This window comes from Balearica regulorum, chromosome 24 (assembly GCF_011004875.1).
Source record: "Balearica regulorum gibbericeps isolate bBalReg1 chromosome 24, bBalReg1.pri, whole genome shotgun sequence".
Classification (NCBI taxonomy): domain Eukaryota; kingdom Metazoa; phylum Chordata; class Aves; order Gruiformes; family Gruidae; genus Balearica; species Balearica regulorum.
In genome coordinates, this window is record NC_046207.1 from 4,111,870 (window position 1) to 4,125,041 (window position 13,172).

Here is a 13,172-nt window from a genome sequence, read left to right on the forward strand (position 1 = left end):
CGGTGAGGGTGGTGCCTTTGTCTGTGATGCCTGGACATGTGCTCATCTGCGGTGCCTGCACTGGGGGCGTGCGTGGGCTCAGCTGGGTGAATGCAGGACCAGGGCTGGGGTGAACTGAGCCTTGACCAGGCTTCCCGGGAGTGGAGGGTGTTTGTGGAGCCCCCCTAAAGGGCTCAGAGCATCCCCCACCACAGCACCAGCGAGCCTCAGGTGATCCTCTTGTGGCCACACGTCCCTGACCCCACCCCGCTGCCCTCCCACTGTCCCGTCCCCACGCAGGGTCCTGGGCTGGGTCCTGTCACCCCTGGGTGCCTCTCAGGGGGTCCCGCAGGGCGCAGCGTTGCCCTGAGCCCCCGGGCTGGCTGTGCCCGGGGCAGAACCCCGAGAAGCGGGGCTGTGGTGGGGCTGGGGCTGGTGTCCCACAGCAGCCGGGTCCTGCCCCTCCCCAGCCTCCGTAGACCCCGGGAGGGCCGGTGCCTCCCGGTGCCGAGCAGGTCCCGGTGCGGCGGGTCCCGTTGCCGAGCAGGTCCCGGCGCCACCAGCCCGGTGCCCCCCCCGGGACAGAGCGACCTGCCCCCGGGCGGGTGCCGGTGCTCGCCGGTGCCCAGGCCCCTCCCGGTGCCGGCGGCGCGCAGGGCCCGGGGCGGGGCGGGGGCGGGGCGGGAGCCCCGGGCGGGCCGGGCCGGGCCGGGCCGAGCCGAGCCGGGATCAGCCCGCGGCGCCGGGGCCGCACCTGCGGAGGGGCCCGGGGCGGCGGCGGAGCCCAGCCCCGCGGCCGCAGCCCCGCGGCGGGCGGCCCGGCGGGACCATGCCGGTGATGAAGGGGCTGCTGGCGCCGCAGAACACCTTCCTGGACACCATCGCCACCCGCTTCGATGGCACACGTAGGGCCGGGGCCGGGGCCGGGGCTGGGGCCGGGCCGGCGGGGAGCGGGGAGGGTCCGCGCTGGGCACGGCGGCGCCCGGGCAGGGGGAGGCGCTGCCCCCCGGGAAGCGGCGGGGAGGGCCGGGGCTCGGTGGGACACGACCGTCCACGCGCTCTGCACGGTCCCGGCGACCCCCAGCCGTGTCCGGGCGCAGTGCTCCGGGACCCTCCGTGTCCGTGTCCGGGCTCGGTGTCCCGGGATCCCTCGTGTCCGTGTCCGGGCTCGGTGTCCCGGGACCCCCCGCGTCCCGGACAGCCCCCGGGGTGCGGCAGGGATACGCTCCCGCTGCCCGCTCCCCTCTCCCGCCGCCGGGGCCCGCGGTCGGTGCCGGCGCGGCCGCGCTCAGCACCAGGGACAGAGCCCGGGAGCGGCGGGAGGGGCCCAGCCCCGGCCGGGGAACAGGGGGGTCCCCGGGGAGGGGCCATGGCCGGGCTCAGCCCGCCCAGGCCCCCTCGGGAGCCCCCCAGGGCCCGGCTTTGCCCCGTCCCACGGCCAGAGCAGTGGCTGGTCCCGGGGGGGACGTGTGGGTTGTGCCTGACCCCCACGGTGCACGGGAGTGGGGGTGCTGGCCTGAAGAGCCCCCCCGGAGTCGGGGGGCAGCCGTGGGGTGCAGCCTGTGCCTGTCACCTGTGCACGCCCCGGTGCTGCACAGGGCCACTCCGAGCCCCCAGTTAGCAAAATGTCTGCTTGCTTGGGGCCCCATCCCTGGGACGGTACCGGTAGCGGTGTGTTTAGGCAGCAGTGGGGAGCAGGGCATGTGCTGTCCCAGTGCCACCCCTTTCAGGGCCACTTCCCATGGCTGGAGGTGCTGGCGTGTCCCCAGCAGCTGGGCTCCCCTCCGTGTCCACGTCTGTGTGCTGGGGCCAGAATGGATTAAAGCCCTGGCATGTTGGGGAGGGGACCGTGCCGAGGCACCACGTGCCAGCTCCCAGCCCTGCTGGCACCATGCAGCCACCTGGGGACGGGCTGTGTTCGGGGCTGACCCCAGGCCCCCCCAGAATCACCTGGAGTAGGGACCTCCTGGGCCAGCTGTGTGCAGGGCTGGATGTCTCTCACCTTGCTGAGAGGGACCAGCATGAAAATGGTACTGGGAGCCTGCAGCTACCTCCCATGGCACTGTTGGGGCACCAGGAGCACCCCTGGGGCATGCGTTGGCTGCGATGCCGGGCTGGCTCCTGGCCTGGTGTGATGTGGAGCATCCTGGCTGACACAGGGTGTAGTTTGCCCGTAGGAGCTCTCGTTTGGGATGTTCCCTTTGAGACTGTGATGCGTTACGAGGCAGCCAGCCCCCCCGAGCCCTCCCAGCTCAGACTGAGCTGCACCCAGAGGTGCCAGGGCACGTGCCTCATGCTAGTGATCCTATGCTGGGGCAGAGGCCAAGCATGGCACCAGGATCCACATGCCCCTGCCCCTCTGCTGAGCTGAGGGGAGTTCCCCCAGCTCTGCTGTGGCATTAGCAAAGTCCCTGGAGGCAGCAGGGATCGGTGTCCCCAGCTCTGCTGGCCCTGGGCTCCCCAGGGCTGGCTCTGGCTCTCCAAGGAGGAGGGTCCTGGTGGGAGATGCCTCAAATGACCCAACACAAAGCCCTGGGAATTTGCCCCAGGGAGAAGGGATTTGCCCCACAGCACCCTGGCAGCATCCTGCCTGCAGCTGTGCCAACCCGCCTTCCAGGCACTTTTAAACAGTGTCCGGCTTTGCGGGTTTGATGTGTCTCTTATCGGCTTTATCTGCCATGGAGAGGAGCTTTAGCTGCAGTGATACGCCGTGCGAGTTAACCCTCCCTCTCCCAGGCAGACGCTGCCCACTGGGCCCGAGGGTGCCAGTCCAGGCAAGCTGGCCACTGTGGCAGGGGGCCGCCGAGCCCCCCAGAGCTGCTTCACCCTTCTCAGCAGAGCTGCTCCCAAATGCAAGCCCTTTTTTTTCTTTTCTAATAACACATCCTGGACAACGCCGTAATCCTGGCTCCCCAGAGCCAAAATCTGGCCTTAGTCACAGCTTCAAGCTATTTTTGCTTCTCCAAACTAATCCTGGGTTGAGCTGTGCTGTGGTGGCCCCGCTACACCCCCATTGCACCAGGGCTGCCTGTGGCTGCCGTCCCCTCCTTCCCGCAACCTCCTCTGCCCTTGCCATGCCTGCGCTGCCCCGGCACGGCTCTGCTGTGGGTGCACAGGGGCTGTCAGCTGCTGCCGGCTCCTCTCCTTTGCTGTGAGAGGGAGCAGACCACGTCTCACCTGCTTTTTGGGGCCGTGGGGGTGCAGGGGTGCTGGGCTGCGGCCCCACGGACTGGAGATTCTCAGGGCTGGGGACACCCCGGTCTGCCCTCCCCGGATGCAAACACAGCCCATGCTGGCTGCGCACCTCACTTCCTTGGCACCCTTTTAGCACGAGGCCATCTGTCCCGCTGGTGCAGAGCCTGCAGCAGGAGCCGCTGCGGCCCTGCGGGTGGAATCGCTGCCCGGCCTGCGGCTGGGGAGGCTGGGGGGTGAAAGTGGCCACTCCGTGTCTGGGCAGGGCGTGGGGCTGGCAGGGGCTTTCCTCTGCCTGGTGCCATCTCCCCGCCGGAGCGGGGGTGATGCTGGGAAGGTTCCGCAGTGCTGTGACAAATTGAGGATGCTGCGTTTCCCCTTCACCTCTGGCTTGTGCCCGCTCGGCATGTGCCTCGACTCGCCCCGGGCCTGTGGCTGTTCTCCCACCCTCTCAGTGGGTGCCACCATGGTGCCGCGGTGCCACGCCTGGGGCTGTTGGTCCCAGCACCACAGCCCAGTGCCTCTGGGCTGGCAGCGTCCGGCCGGGTTTGCGGCTGCTCCTGCTAAGCTGCCTTGAGCCCCGGCGGGAGGTGGGAGCGGCAGATGGCGAGGGGGAGGCGTGAATCGCCTTGCTTGGGATCGTATCTCTGGCGATGGGAGCCTGGAGCTGGATCTCGGCTCCTTCCCCTTCCAGCATGTGGGGCTGGGCTGGACTTGGACTGTGCGGTCCTGCCTGGGACGGGGCCTCGGCGGCAGCGGGGCAGAGGATGAGCAAGCTGTGGGGGTGGCTGGAGGCAGCTGGAAGCTGGACAGAGACCCGGCTCCTCTTCCCAGAGGGATCCAAAGAGGGTCAGGAAGGCTGGGCTCCCCTTCCAGCCCCTCAGGGTGGCCCCGAGCCCTCAGGGTTGGCTGCATCTCCTTTCAGACAGCAACTTCATCCTGGCCAATGCGCAGGTCCGCTGCGGCTTCCCTATTGTCTACTGCTCCGACGGCTTCTGCGACCTCACCGGCTTCGCCCGCACCGAGGTCATGCAGAAGAACTGCAGCTGCCGCTTCCTCTACGGCGCCGAGACCAGCGAGCCCGTCCTGCAGCGCATCGAGAAGGTGCTGGATGGCAGGCAGGAGTACCAGACCGAGGTCTGCTTCTACAAGAAGGGTGGTGAGTGGCGCACGGGGCCGGGGGCCCTGCCCGCAACTCCCGCTGGCTCTTGGCCTCATGCTGGCCCCATGGTGAAGCCACCAAGGAGCGGGGGATTGCCTTCACCGCCCTTCTCCCTCCCACAGGAGCTGCGTTCTGGTGCTTGCTGGACATCATGCCCATCAAGAACGAGAAGGGAGAGGTGGTGCTCTTCCTCTTCTCGTTCAAGGACATCACAGAGAGCCGGGGCAGGAGCCACCTGGGTGACAAGAAGGACGGTGAGCTGTGGCTGTGGGATGGGGACGAGATTTGGGGAGCAGTGTGTGCAGTGGGCACATGGCAAAGGGGCTCCCAGTCCCTTGCTGGGTCCTGTCCGCCTTCGTGCACCCGTGCAAGGAGGGGTCGCTGAAGCAGCCCTGCTCTGTTGCACCCGCAGTGCCACAGTTCTCCCACTAACCCAGCGTGTCTTGTCCGCTGCAGAGAAGCAGAGGAGCAAGAAGTCTGGGAGCTCGCACCTGCGGGCGGCACGGAGGCAGGGCCGGACGGTGCTGCAACGGCTCAGCAGCCAGTTTGCCCGGAGGGACCGCGGCGAGATGAAAATCAACCGTGTAAGGACCTGGGGGAGCCCTCAGCTTCACCCGGTGCCTCCCGGGCTGGGGCTGTGGGCAGGCTGGCGGTGCTGCAGCTCTCCCAGGACCAGCCCCGCAGCAGAGCCCGGTCTCGCTGGGATGCTGTTCCCACACACGCGCCTCACTGGCCTCCCCAGGCTCCGAAATGCCCTCCATCCCCAGCAGCCGCACCACGGTCTGGGCTGCAAATGCGATTCATTGGCAGCAGGAGAGAGACCAGCGGATGCGCAGAGCTCGCCGTGAGGAGAGCAGATCTTCTGGCAGCTCTCACAGGGCTGTGTCGCTCCTCACACTTTAGCTGTCAGGAAAACCCAGCCGCTCGCTCGCGGCACGGCCGTGCCGGCCCCGGGGAGTGCCGTTACCAGGCTGCAGCAGCTGCAGACGCGCGAGCAGCGGGGCTTCCAGCAGCGGCAGGGGACTGGCATCGTCTCTGTGCCAGCCCGTTCACGTGGCTGCGGTGCCCCAGCGCAGGGTCCTCGGGCACCGCTGCAGCGACGGACACTGCCTGCAGACACCCCAGGGCGGGGGTCTGTCACCGGCCGAGAGTGGCCGGGGGGCCGAGAGCTGGCAAGCAGGCCAAGGGTTTCAGTGTGCCAGTCTTGAACCTGGGGGTTTGCAGGGGGGGTGGACCTGGCTCTCCCCTTGCCCAAGCTGGGCTCTCGCTGTCCCCCAGCAGCGGAATTGGCACCTCTGTCCCTGCAGAGGGTGGCTCTGCCCCAGCACGTGAATTGGCACCTGAGCTGGTTCTGGGCAGCAGCTGGCAGTGCCAGTGGATTACTGCTAATAGCATTAGCATAGCGTTAACGTATGTGCCGTCATCAGGCATTCTGCGCCCATCTCTGAGGGTGACCTCAGCGCAGCCCATGTGCCCCATTGGAAATGTGTGCCCATCACCCTGGCATCGGGGCTGTCAGCCAGGCTGGCGGGACTCAGGAGGAGCAGGGGCTGCGACGGCCTCCACCCCTCATGCGGGACGGCCTCTGCACCGTCCGTGTGCCACCCTGCCGTTTGCTCCCCCAGAACGTGTTTGAGAACAAGCCATCCATCCCCGAGTACAAAGTGGCCTCGGTGCAGAAGTCCCGCTTCATCCTGCTCCACTACAGCATCTTCAAGGCCCTCTGGGACTGGCTGATCCTGCTGGCCACCTTCTACGTGGCCGTCACCGTCCCCTACAATGTCTGCTTCACGGGTACGGAGGACAGCCTCTCGGCCGCCCGCAGCACCATCGTCAGTGACATTGCTGTGGAGATGCTCTTCATCCTGGGTAGGTCGGTGCCCGGGGCCGAGCATCCACGTGGGATGGGGGACATGGGTGGGTAGGGCAGGGATGCGGCCAGAGGAGCGGACCTGAGAGGTCACGGCAGCCAAGCACCCCAGGAGTGAGACTCAGGATGGCCGCAGACCCCGGTCCAGCTCCCCCCGGCCACGGCGGGGGCGGTGAGGGGTGGTCCTGCTCTCCCCACGGCAGACATCATCCTGAACTTCCGGACAACGTACGTGAGCCAGTCGGGCCAGGTGGTGTACGATCCCCGCTCCATCTGCATCCATTACATGGCCACCTGGTTCTTCGTGGATCTGATCGCTGCTCTGCCCTTCGATCTGCTCTACGTCTTCAACGTGACCGTGGTGAGTGTCGCTCACACCGCGGGCAGGGTCTACGGGGGGAGGCGGCCCCTTTCGCGGGGATCCGCTCCTCACACGCCTGTCTGGGAGTGGCGCGGGCAGCGAGGGGAAGCAGCGATGGCAGCTATAGTGGGAAGCCTCCCACGCGTCTTAATTTAACCAGAGGCTGCCACAAACGACAGTAACTGCCAAGGCACCGCTCCAGGAGCTGCAGGCAGGCGCCCGCCCTGCACCCAGCACCCAGCACCCAGCACCCAGCACCCAGCACCCAGCACGCCCGGGCTCTGCCCAGGCTGCGGAGCAACTCCACGTCCGCGTGTGCACACACACACACACACCCCCCCCATCGCAGCAAAGGGCACTTGCACGTCGCCCGCCCCGGCGGGGGGGTGACCACACGCGCAGGCACACAGGGCGCGCGCCGGTGACGGAGGCAGGTCCCACCCTGAGCCTCGCCGGGTTCTCGAGGGGCCGCGGGTGCGATGGACTGTGCGAGTGCGCTGCTGGCACCAGCCCCTTCCCGTCCTCTGCTAATTGGGGCAGGGAGGGGAGGACCGGGGCGAGTGCAGAGGCTGTAATTACACTTACTGGAGGCAGAGCAGCAAGTGGGGAGGACGAGGGCACTTGGAGCTGGAACCATCCCCTTGAGCCAAACCCGGTTCCGCTTGTGCCCCGGCGGTGCTGCCGGCGGGAAAACAACCGCGGCCGAGACAGGGGCGCGTTCCCGGGGCTGTGGCCACAGGGACCGTCGCTGCTGCTGCCTCCGCCGGGGCTGGGGGTGGCAGGATGGGCAGCCCTGGCAGAGACCCTGTGGGCAGCGGGGAGCGGAGCTGAATGGAGCTACCCAGGGAGCGGCTCTGTCCTGAAACACCTCGGTGGGGTCTGACCCAGCCTCTGCTCTGGCACAGCCCCTGCCCGGAGCCCCTGCCCAGCCCCCGGCCCTGGGCTCCTGCAAGGTGCAGCGCTGGCAGGAGGCAGAAGGATGCGACAGGAGCTTTGTGCGAGGTGGGAGGCCCTGGGGCGCTTGGCATCGCCGCATGCTCAAACCCACCTGCCTAAACCAGGGCGTCTCTGGCTCTCTTTGTCCAGGATCTCTGCCGGCAAGGCACAGCACCTTGCTGAGACTTTCCCTCGCAAATAGCTTAGATCAGCTTTCTGCCAGCACAGCTTCACCAAACGCAGCCTCTGATAGCAAAGCCACTGCTGCCTGCTCCCCCTCCTGCCAGTCACCTCCCTGCCCCTCTCCAGCACCCCAAATTTCCCTGGGTATTTCGGTGCCCCAACAAGATGTGACCCCGGCTACGGGCTGGGCGCTGGCAGAAGGCTGCTTGGGGACGAGCTCTTCCCAGCCATCCCTGGAGCCCACGACCCTCCTGGCAGCTCTGGAGAGTGGCGGAGGGTCCCTGCCCTGGGGGGAGGTGTGTGGGGGTGTCCCTTCCTGCCCCTGCCCACAGCTCCGCCGGGTTCACCCGCCTGCCCCGCTCCCCAGACCTCGCTGGTTCACCTGCTGAAGACGGTGCGGCTGCTGCGGCTGCTGCGGCTGCTGCAGAAGCTGGACCGCTACTCGCAGTACAGCGCCATGGTGCTCACCCTGCTCATGTCCATGTTCGCGCTGCTGGCCCACTGGATGGCATGCATCTGGTACGTCATCGGTCGCAAGGAGATGGAGAGCAACGACCCCCAGACCTGGGACATCGGTGAGCGGGGCTGGCCGTCTGCGGGGGCTGCGCGGGGTGGGGGCATGCTCAGGACGCCCGTTCCCCCCCCCGTGCCGCCGCGTGCCGCCGCGTGCTGCTGGCGGGAGGGAGTGGGCAGAGAGCGGTCCCGTGGGACAAAGCGAGGCCGGGACAGGGACGGGAGCTGTGCCGGGCACCGGGCCCCTCGGCGAGCGCTAACCCCTGGCTGTGCTTGGCAGGCTGGCTGCACGAGCTGGGCAAGAGGCTGGAGGCTCCCTACATCAACAACTCGGTGGGGGGCCCCTCCATCCGCAGCGCCTACATCGCCTCCCTCTACTTCACCCTCAGCAGCCTGACCAGCGTGGGCTTCGGCAACGTCTGCGCCAACACCGACGCCGAGAAGATCTTCTCCATCTGCACCATGCTCATCGGGGGTGAGGCGGGGAACGGGGCAGGGCTCGGGGGGCTTCATCTCCGGCTGCCAGAGCAGTGGGAACGGGAGGTACCTTGGCAGGACAGTGCACTGGGGGGAGGTGATGAGCACGTGTGCTTTGCGGGACAGCCCTGGGGCTGGGGTTAGGAGAGAAGCCCCCCATGCTGCACCCCTCAGCCCCACGTTGCTGGCGGGGGCAGAGTCCAGACCCTGCCTGGGCCCCCGTATGCCGCAGCCCTCCACCCAGCCGGCGCCTCGGTGGGCCTGACGCTGCCCTCCCGGCCCCCAGCGCTGATGCACGCCGTAGTCTTCGGCAACGTCACGGCCATCATCCAGCGTATGTACTCCCGCCGTTCACTCTACCACACCCGTATGAAGGACCTCAAGGACTTCATCCGCGTCCACCGCTTGCCCCAGCAGCTCAAGCAGAGGATGCTGGAGTACTTCCAGACCACTTGGTCGGTGAACAACGGCATCGATGCTAACGAGGTAGGAGGTGTTGGCCGGGCTGGACCAGCCCTCTCCATCCCCCCGTCCTTCACCCAGCGTGGGGGTGATGGGGCTGGCAGAGACAGCTCTGAGAGTGCAAGCGTGTGTGTGAGCGCGTGCAGATGCGCACATGTCCGTGCTCTGTGTCTGGAGGGACCTGAGCTGTGTGCCAGCTCTGGGGCGGATTCCTGCCAGCACGGGGAGCGGGACGGGCACGGGGAGCAGAGGCAGGCCATCACCGTGGCCAGAGCTGTCCTGCGTTTGCCAGACGGGACTGCTGGGCTCTGCTGAGGCAGCCGGGGCAGCTGAGCAGAGAGATGCTCTGCTCTGGCAGGGGATCTGTCCCCTGGGGCTGGCAGGCTGCGGGGAAGGCTGCTCCCTGCACCCCAGCCCCGCTCTCCCCAGCTGCTGCACGACTTCCCCGATGAGCTGCGTGCGGACGTGGCCATGCACCTCAACAAGGACATCCTGCAGCTGCCCGTCTTCGAGACGGCCAGCCGGGGCTGCCTGCGCTCCCTCTCGCTCCACATCAAGACGTCGTTCTGTGCCCCGGGGGAGTACCTGCTGCGCCAGGGCGATGCGCTGCAGGCCAACTACTTCGTCTGCTCGGGCTCTCTCGAAGTGCTGAAGGACAACGTGGTCCTGGCCATCCTGGGTGAGGGGTCTTCTCCAGCCCCTTGTGCTGCCTGGCCGGGCGAGGGGCCCGGGGTTCACACTGCTAGCCCACCCTGGTCCCCTCCTGCAGGCAAAGGGGATTTGATCGGGGCCGACCTGTGCAGCACGGACCAAGTGATCAAGACCAACGCGGACGTGAAGGCGCTGACCTACTGCGACCTGCAGTACATCGGGCTGCGGGGGCTCTGCGAGGTGCTGCAGCTCTACCCCGAGTACGCCAGCAAGTTCACGGCGGACATCCACCAGGACCTGACCTTCAACCTGCGGGAGGGCAGCGAGATGGAGGTGGGTGCGTGTCCTCCCCCACAGGCCCCTTCCCGTCCTCGCAGCCCCGGAGACCGGAGCGGGGCTGTGGCTCTGCACGGCCACGGAATGGGAGTTTGTCCGCTCCCTGCTCACGGTCCCCAGGCTCCAAGGCTGGGGCGGGGGGGCTGCGGCTGTGCCACCCTGGCCGTGCAGGTACGTCCCGTCCCAGCTCCTCGCAACCCGGGGAATTGGAAGCAAGAGCATTTGCAATGCAGGAAGCTGAGGTGGATGGAAGGCTTGGAAGTGGGGGTGGAGGGGACTAGGGGGGGCACCACGGGACAGGCAGCCGGGGACACAGCCCCCCCCCGTGCGCAGAAGGCAGTGCCGGGGGCTGCCAGGTTTAGTCACGCTGCCGACTCCGGCAGCCGGGGGGATGTTCTGCTGCAGAAATAGCTCTGCAGCGCTTTTCCTCCCCCGTTTCTGCTGCTGGCTCTGCGCTGGCACCGAGCGGCCGGGGGCTCCTCCAGAGCATCTCCCCCCCATCCCTGGGTACCCACTGCCCCCAGGCCCTGCAGAGGCGGTCACCCTCTTGATCCCAGGTAGCCCTACCAAAAACCCAATGCGTCCATCGCCCAGGAGAGGTGTAAATAAACCAAGGGTGGATTGACGCAAACAGAGCTTGCCAGGTCCTGCAGAAGCCCTGTGCACCCTCCCCTGGCCAGCGGCACGCTCCCGGCAAAGCTGATGCTCTGCTGGCTGAGCCAGGGCTGGGATTTGGGCGCAGCCTTGGCTCCGGCTCAGGACAGGCAGGCTGAGGTCGGGCAGCTCATCAGTGTCATGAGAGCAGCAGAGGAAGGAGAGCTGGCGAGGGGCTGCCGAGGCCAGCGCTGGGGCTGACAGGGACAGGGCTGATGCATGGGGCTGGGGGAGGTTTGGTTGTCCAGGGGGGCACCGAGAGGCCAGGAGGGCTGCGTGCCAAGGCAGGGAGTGGGTGGGCGCATGTCTGGCACCGTCTGCCTGCGGCCGGTCCCCGTGGAGCTGTGCGGGGGTCCCGCGTGCGCTGAGCTGGCACCGTCTGCTCTCCCCGCAGGGGCTCTGCCGCTACTCCCGGTCCCCGCGGCTGTCGCAGGCACGGCAGGTTTGTGCTGCGCCGGGGGCAGGCGGGGGGAGGACGAGGCAGGGGTGGCACCTGTGTGGAGACCAGCCCTGACCTCCTCCTCCTGCCCGCTCACAGCCTCGTCCGGAGAGCGGTGCTGCTCCGGAGAAGCCCCTTCCCTCCATCCTTGAGGATGAGGAGGAGCCCGACGAGGTCTTCCAGCACTCGCCTGCCACCATCACCCGCCGCAAGCTGCTGCTGCCCCAGCTGAGCAGCCCTGCGCGCCGCGGCTCCCTGAGCAGCCTCCTGGGTGATGAGCTGTGCCAGATCTCAGCCCTGCGGCGCAACTGCCGCTCCCCAGCCCGCTGCAACCGGGGCCGCAGCCCCTCTCCGCAGTGCCAGAGGGACGCCCGGCTCCTGGAGCGGGAGGGTGGTGCGAGCAGGAGGCCGGCCAAGCTCCTCATCCCCTCCCTGCACACCTACGGCCCCCCAGACCTCAGTCCCAGGTAAGGCTGGGGAACGCCGGTGGCTTGTCCCGCTGCTGCGGGTTTGTGCCTGCCGGGCTGTGTGGGACCCTGGGAGGCCACTAGGAATGGTGGCAGAGGGGTGAGGGGGTGATGACGGCCAGCCCTCACCCCCTCCCTGCCCTAGAGTTGTGGACGGGATTGAAGACAACGGGGGGACGTCAGAACCACAAACCTTCTCCTTCAACGTGGACTCCCCGCTGCAGACCGCGGCGAGGGACTCCCCCACGTCAGGTACCTCCGGCAGCCACTGGGCACAGCCGGGGGCGCAGGCCGCGGGGCTGGGGGGCTCGGGGAGCCCTCTGCCACCAGCCACGTCTTCCGTGGTAGGGACGGACACGGGTGGCCCAGCCCTGGCGATGGAAGCAGAGGAGATAACGCAGAACATCAGGAGGCTCAACCAGGAGGTGCAGTGCGGGCCGGGGCCACAGGTTCATCCCCGAAAGCACCGGGGGTGCTCAGCCGGGGGGGCGTCCGCCGGTGGTCACGGGCTCTCCCTCCCCTTCCAGATCAACCACCTCAACCAGGAGGTTTCCCACCTCAGCCGGGAGCTGCAGCGCATGATGGAACTGCTCCAGGGCCGCCTGGGCGCCCCGCAGCCCCCCGCCTGCCCCTACCGCCTGTCCCCCCAGCCCTCACCGCCCTCCACCCCGGTGCCCCCCTCGCCCCCACCCGCGCCCCCCAGCTCCCGCAGCTCCCCCTCCGCCAGCCCCCGGGCCAACCGCTGCCCCGTCCGCAGCCGCTCGGCCCACGCCACCGCCAGCCCCCCCACGCAGCCCTGGGTGGGAGCCGAGGGGCCGTGCCTGCCGCGGGGGGACACCCCCAGCCCTGACCCCCGCCAGCCCTCGGACTCGCAGCCCCTCTCGCTGCCGCGCCGCTCCGCCCGCTCCTTCCCCGGCTGCTCGGCCGGTGGGAGGCCCCGCGCCCACCCGCAGCCCCGCTCCGGCTCCAGCAGCTCCCACTGACCCCGCACCGGGGCACCGGGCTGGAGGCGGGGGGTGTGGGGGGGTGTGTGGGTGGGTGGGATGGGGGGGTTGGGGCCCTCGCCCTGGGGGACCCCCGCCCGCTCTGCCCTCCGCACTGCCAGGACACGCCAGCTCCGGCCGAGCCCCGGGCACCGGGACCGGGTCCGCCAGCCCCCCCAGCCCCCCCCCCCCCCCCCGGAGGCGGCCGCACCCCCCGCCCCGCTCCCGCAGGAGCACCCGAGGGTGCAGCGCTCGCCCCGGCCCGACACCAGCAGGGATTTTGATACCATTTTATACTCTTCGCCCACGGGGTCTTTTGTACAACCAGGCCAGGCCCGACAGCCCCTCCCGGGACACCCCCCCGTGCCCGGGGCCGTGGGACCGGGCTGGGCAGCGCTGCCCCCCGGGGACCCGCGGGGCCGGGAAGGGCTGGCGGCGGATTGTGTGCGCGGCGCCGCTTGGGAGGCTCGGCGGGGGTGTCCGGGGGGTGCCCGGGGGTGGTGGGGA

At 68.6% G+C, this 13,172-nt stretch overlaps 1 protein-coding gene across 1 annotated transcript; it reads left to right on the top strand.

Annotated features, from left to right (window-relative positions):
- The first annotated feature begins 710 nt into the window (after positions 1–710).
- KCNH4 (potassium voltage-gated channel subfamily H member 4) lies at positions 711–13,009 on the top strand. Its single transcript, XM_075774934.1, has 16 exons — positions 711–884; positions 4,097–4,330; positions 4,456–4,587; positions 4,790–4,917; positions 5,959–6,202; positions 6,407–6,564; positions 8,051–8,258; positions 8,477–8,671; positions 8,960–9,159; positions 9,565–9,814; positions 9,905–10,119; positions 11,171–11,218; positions 11,315–11,682; positions 11,828–11,934; positions 12,031–12,107; positions 12,210–13,009. Exons 1-16 carry the CDS (start codon positions 809–811, stop codon positions 12,663–12,665), a joined length of 3,096 nt encoding a protein of 1,031 aa, XP_075631049.1. The 5' UTR covers positions 711–808; the 3' UTR covers positions 12,666–13,009.
- The last annotated feature ends 163 nt before the right edge of the window (positions 13,010–13,172 follow it).

Excerpts from the sequence above, each read along its gene's own strand:
- KCNH4 (XM_075774934.1), top strand. The coding sequence starts at position 809 with ATGCCGGTGATGAAGGGGCTGCTGGCGCCGCAGAACACCTTCCTGGAC. Across the intron at positions 9,815-9,904 it reads CGTGGTCCTGGCCATCCTGG|GCAAAGGGGATTTGATCGGG; the intron begins GTGAGGGGTCTT and ends CCCCTCCTGCAG. Across the intron at positions 11,219-11,314 it reads GGCTGTCGCAGGCACGGCAG|CCTCGTCCGGAGAGCGGTGC; the intron begins GTTTGTGCTGCG and ends GCCCGCTCACAG.